The sequence below is a fragment of the Labeo rohita genome, chromosome 12 (assembly GCF_022985175.1).
Source record: "Labeo rohita strain BAU-BD-2019 chromosome 12, IGBB_LRoh.1.0, whole genome shotgun sequence".
NCBI classification, from domain to species: domain Eukaryota; kingdom Metazoa; phylum Chordata; class Actinopteri; order Cypriniformes; family Cyprinidae; genus Labeo; species Labeo rohita.
This window is the reverse complement of record NC_066880.1, coordinates 26,052,295-26,058,212: the sequence shown is the minus strand read 5'-3', so window position 1 is coordinate 26,058,212 and position 5,918 is coordinate 26,052,295. Positions and strand designations below refer to the sequence as shown.

At 34.9% G+C, this 5,918-nt stretch overlaps 1 protein-coding gene across 1 annotated transcript; it reads left to right on the top strand.

Moving 5' to 3' along the window:
• Window positions 1–1,028: 1,028 nt before the first annotated feature.
• On the top strand, window positions 1,029–3,604 carry ptges3l (prostaglandin E synthase 3 like). The gene is made up of 7 exons (XM_051124336.1): window positions 1,029–1,257; window positions 1,470–1,583; window positions 2,045–2,111; window positions 2,593–2,691; window positions 2,809–2,898; window positions 3,020–3,079; window positions 3,254–3,604. The coding sequence occupies exons 1-7, from the start codon at window positions 1,229–1,231 to the stop codon at window positions 3,260–3,262; spliced, it is 468 nt and encodes a 155-aa protein (XP_050980293.1). The 5' UTR covers window positions 1,029–1,228; the 3' UTR covers window positions 3,263–3,604.
• Window positions 3,605–5,918: the final 2,314 nt, after the last annotated feature.

Sequence of the window (5,918 nt, the reverse complement as noted above, 5' to 3'; positions counted from 1 at the left end):
GCCGAGTAATGCGAGGGTAGTCGTTTTAGAAAGATTTTTCGGCTTGTTCTGAGCAATATTCACACAAATGCAAACGATGTTTAACAACATCCTTATTTGGGAATTTTATCTACACAAATCTAAGTATTTCAGAGTGAAACTTACGTTTCGTGCATTTCAGAATGAGTTTATTTTTAATACAAAAAACGCTTAAGATTATGTAAAATTATTTTTTCTTTTCTTTTTCTTTTTTATGCAGCTGGCCCTACTGTTCGAATACAGAGACTATATTGCTGTTGTACAAAAACGTTCTGAATAATTATGCGAAAATGTGTTTTAAATGTTCAAAACGTAATATTTTATGTAAGTAATGTATTATACTAGTTCGATACTTTTTGCAAAATACTGATATTTGCTTTCAAATAAAAGATTTGTAAAGATTATTTATCATGTTTACATGCATGTTCTTTTTGGTTCTCATTAAATCAGTCCTTTATTTAAATGCTTAAACATTATGACAGACGTTAACTTTAAATGCGCGTTTGAATTTGGTTGTACATTGCAAAACACTGTCATGACGTACATAAACTCTACAGATGGCGCTGCAGGCACATTAAATATTTGCAACGAGACCATTATTAATTTGAAACTGGTTTCAGTTACTTCATCTCTATGGGAAACACCAGAATCCCTTAAGATTACATAACCTCCATTTGAGAAAAAAAAAAAAAAAACTTGCATGTTTGTGATTTAAATATACCTAAATGTAAAGAAATTAATGACTTAATGTGATGATTTCTGATTTTCATCTTCAGATCTGTATGATTTTGATCTGTAGGACAAAAATCTATGTACAGTTTATTGAACTGAAATAAGTTTTGAGGTCAACTAAACATTTTGTTGAGGTTTGCATCTGTTTCTCTGGCAGATTCTCACCCCTCCTCCTCAGACATGAGGTGTGAAAGCGAATATCAGGTCCGGGTGAGGGTAGAAAACACAGCGATTTTCCTGAATGTTCCACCACCGTCTTTAAATGGGAAGAGCCGGGGGGTGAAGTGGTATGTTCCTCTCCAGCAGCTGATACCATCCATCCTAAAAATAGAGTCAGTCACTCAGACAGCCACAGACATACACTGAGCTCTCTTTATTCAGTTCTGTCTTCTCTAAAAGTAAAGAAAACCACAGTTTCTATTCACTATTTAAAACATTTACACAGGAAACTACAAGAACAACTCTACGAGAAGTCAAAATGCCAAAGATTGTGAGACCAGAGAATTGGTAGGTGTGAACATGAGGGCTTATTTGAAATAGTAGAAGCCGCATGTTGATGTCTTCGAAGGGTGCATGCAATTTTTGCAATGAACTCTGAACTTAGACTAAAATATATGGTTTCTTTATGTTAGATCAGACAGTGATGCAAAGGTTTGTAACCTAATGAGACACATGGGTTCTTTCATTCTGTAACTAAACTGGTTCTTTCATTTCCTTAGTCAACCAGCCAGAACACTGTGGTATGACCGGAAAAAATATGTGACTATCAACTTTGTGGTTCAAAACCCAAAAGATGTTCAAGTAGATGTCCAGGACACAAAAATTATTTTAAGGTAAGAAAATTATATCATTTCAAATATTATATATAATCTTTTTATGATTATTTTTGTGTTTCTCAGTAATATCCCATAGAGGAAATCAGTTTCATATTAATCTCAAAAGCAAATTTGCATGTCAGGAGAGATCTCAGTGTCGTAAATTATGCTGAAAATTCTGACAGAAGCAAAATATGTACATTATACTATTCACATTAATTTCATAGCTTTAAACTCACACCAACAATTGGCCATTAACAATTGTTTTATATCCTAAGGAAGTTTGGAACATCTGAGACAAAACTTAAATGAAATATAATTGAGTACTCTATTAAAATATTTCAGATAAGCTTTCAGGTTTTTACATGATAAACAAAGTGATTTTTGGGGAACCAAAACTATCAGCTAAGTAGTGTATTTTGATACAAGCAAGGAAATGTGTAAAAATACATAAATAATAATATTTCCCTATTTTTCAGCTGCAAAGATGTAGATGACAACAATATCTACAATGAGATTGAATTTTATGACAGAGTATATAAATCTGTAAGTATTCTGTTTGTGATTTGACCCCTGAAGCTTGTAGTATGTATGCATATGTATTTTAGATTGCCTATTACATATACATGTAAACATACTATTGTGTTTTATTGGCGGTAATCAACATAAGAAATATTAAAGTCTTATTTTGTTATGATGATACAAAAACGTAACAGATTTAAAATGCATTTATTTTATACTAAGTATAGTTCAAGTCTATTAACATAATATCGCTTGAGACTTACAGATATAAAAATTGTAATGAAACTTTATTTGTAATACTACTACATAATTAGTTGAACTTTAGGGCACAACTAAAGAGCATTAAGTACAAAATTTGTTGTTCCAATTTAGCAGACTTTAAATATACCAGTTTAGTATACTAAAAGTATTATTGCAGGGTTTTTTTTTTAAATTAAGTACATAATACTAAGTACAAAGTTTTCTGTGGCTTTCTAAAACAATTTTGTGGATGATGCTCTTTTAGGATTCAAGGGAGAAAGTCTTGGACCGAACAATTAATGTCTTGATAAGGAAAGTAAAAGAAAATGTGGCATGGCCTCGACTCCAGAAAGATCTCGCAAAGGTATCTATCTATCTATCTATCTATCTATCTATCTATGGATTTGCCCATCCATCCATTGGTGTGTGTCATTCTATCTATCTTGTCATTCCTCTTATCGTTTTTTTCTTGTCCTTTCAGCCAGCATGGCTGTTAGTAGACTTTGATAACTGGAGAGACTGGGAGCATGAAGAGGAAGAAGGCATGGCAGAATATGAGCAGTATGTTGATGTAAGTCCCTTTAAATGTTTTAAGTGAGTGATGCAACACCTGTTATCATTTCACACACTGACACAGGACATTGTGGAATGTTGAGATCATGATAAATGTATAATTTTTCTGTAAAATGCAGATGCTTAATGAAATGAAGAACAAAGGAGAGCCTCCTGCCATGGATGACCTGGACGATCTTGTAAGTCCCTGAAACATCTACATTTACATTTAGTCATTTAGCAGACACTTTTATCCAAAGCAGCTTACAAATGAGGACTATAGAAGCAATCAAACCACAATAACAGTATCACATGGTTAAGCAGCTATTTTATTTCAGTGTTGAGTTCATCACATGAAACTTTCTTCTTTGCAGAGTGACTGAAGGAGCACTAAGATGAGCTTTAAAAATGTTATATCTGCAGTAAAAGTCAATTGCCCTGATAAATTTGCAATAAACCCTACTGCCATTGACAATGTGAGCTAGACATATGTATGCGTGTGTAATGTGTATGACTTATGGATGTATGTAATATGTAACTGTCTTTTTTAACCTTTGGTTTTCTTTACTTGTAAAACAAATCATATTTGCTTTGTCAGAAACCAAATTAAACATCTTTTTTTTTCTATTTATGATTTTAAAAATGCAACTAAAAAATTGTTTATGAATTTTCATATACTGTGTATGTGTGTATGTTTTCTACATTAAAGAGTTTGAAATTTGTGATACACTGGTGTTTTTAATATGTGTTAGTTTAAGGTTCCTAAAATGCTTATCCAAAGAAATAACTGGACCCATATGTCACATTTAACCCATTTGTGCCCAAAATTTTCTCAGTGGTTTCATGCATATAGTCGTGTTAATAGTGTCCTGTGTGAACATGTTCTGCATTTATGTTCCTTAATTTTTATTTTTATTTTTTTTTTCTTGAAAATCGTATTTGAATGTGCAGCAACTATAGTTGCCGGTAGGCAAATATGTTGTATGCACCCCTTTAATGTCACATTTGAATAGGAGGAGAACATTTGGCATCTGATTCAAAATAACTGCTTTCAGCAGATCAATCTTTATTCATAAGCAAAATTGTTATGTATAAAAGTCAAAGAACATTCGATGCAAACCCAAAAAAGCTGCATCTAGCTTATAATGTCTTGAATATGAAAACACAACAAACAACATATCCATTTGTCTTAAAGGGGTCATCGGATGCCCATTTTCCACAAGTTGATATGATTCTTTAGGGACTTAATGAAAAGTCTATAATATACTTTGGTTAAATGCAACTGAGCTCTGCTTGCCCCGCCCCTCTCTTCTCTCTGTGGAGTGACAAGCCTGTTTACTTTAGCCACTAAACTTCCTAACTACCACGTTATAAGGAAAGGCGATCGCAAAGATTCATAAAAAACCCTTATACTCACTTCTGCTGTAGGTGAAGCTGGATCATGAATGATTGGCGCGAGCATAGACGGAAATATGTAGATCGGGAGCCGCATTCCCTTCACAAACAAACGTAATCCACTGCATCTTCAGCAGCTCAGATGTCGGGAGTAAATGACGACCACTATGTTCATTACTACATCCAGCAACACCACACCTCAATCGCTCAATCTAATTTACATCCCTGCTCCGGCATCGAAACAATGAAGGTTACTGGACTGTGAAATCTGGTCTGAGGTAAGATGCTCATGTCAATCAACTATCACGGGAGCGGCTTCTGTGGGTGTGACGCCACCACGACAGGCATCTGAGAATGACTCGATTTGAAAAAGGGAATATTATTTTTACAGATTAATTAAAAACCACTGCATGGATTTGTATCATTGTAGGGTAGATGTGTACATACACTGCCAACACACATTAATGTTCAAACAACATGAAAAAGTGAACTTTGCATCCGATGACCCCTTTAAAAAGTCAATCCCCTGTTGTTTTCTCACATCATCATTCACCAACATATTTGTTTAGAACTGTTCAGACTGTTTTTGCTTGTGACACTGCTTGATCTGTGCATATTTCTCTCCTGATTCAGATTAGATGACTGTTTTACTGGAGAAAATTATAAACACACAGCTTGGTGTTGATGACTTATGGATTATTGTGATGTTTTTTGTGATCAGCTGTTTGGACTCTCATTCCGACGGCACCCACTCACTGCAGAGGATCCATTGGTAAGCAAGTGCATTTCTCCAAATCTGTTCATTTGAAGAAACAAACTCATTTACATCTTGGATGGCCTGAAGGTAAGAATTTATTATTGTTTTCCCCCCGAATTGTCAAACTACAATTTTTGGTGGCTTTATGCTAATAAATGATCATACACTCACAAAACATGCAATTTATTACTTACAACGTTGTTTTATATTTCAATGAGACTGAATGCATCACAGGCTCACCTTTTGTCCACTGAACAGCCTGTGGCCCTGCAAGCACAGCAGATCTGTCAGCACAAGTGTTCACTACTTTTACGCATGGACAACTCTTGCTCAACTCTTTTCATGCAGCAGGATTGTGCCATCTTTCTTCAACTACGTCAGCTGGCAAAGGTGTCCCTTTCGACTTAAGCCAAGTGCACCTGTGTGTGTGTGTGTCTGGAAAAGCCATTTTATTACAGATGATTCATGCAATGGAACGGAAAACAGGTCAAGCAGTCATTAACCTTACCTCTTTTAAACTCACTCTTGGTATCATTATACATGCAGAAGTCCACTGGCCAAATCTTGTTTATCAGTGCGTACAAAGAGGAAGAGACCCACTCAAGACTCTGTACTATAGCGATAAAAAAAACGATAAGGAGGGAATGATTGCTTAGGTGGAAGCAAAATGTCATATGATTACGGTGTGAGTGTATTGTGATTTCTTGGAGCAGTTTTAAATTCTGTCATCATTTGATCACCCTCATGTCATTCCAAAACAGAATGACAGAAAGTCCACTTCCAGAACAACAATTTACAGATAATGTACTCACCCCCTTGTCATCCAAGATGTTCATGTCTTTCTTTCTTCAGTTGTAAAGCAATTGTGTTTTTTGAGGAAAACATTT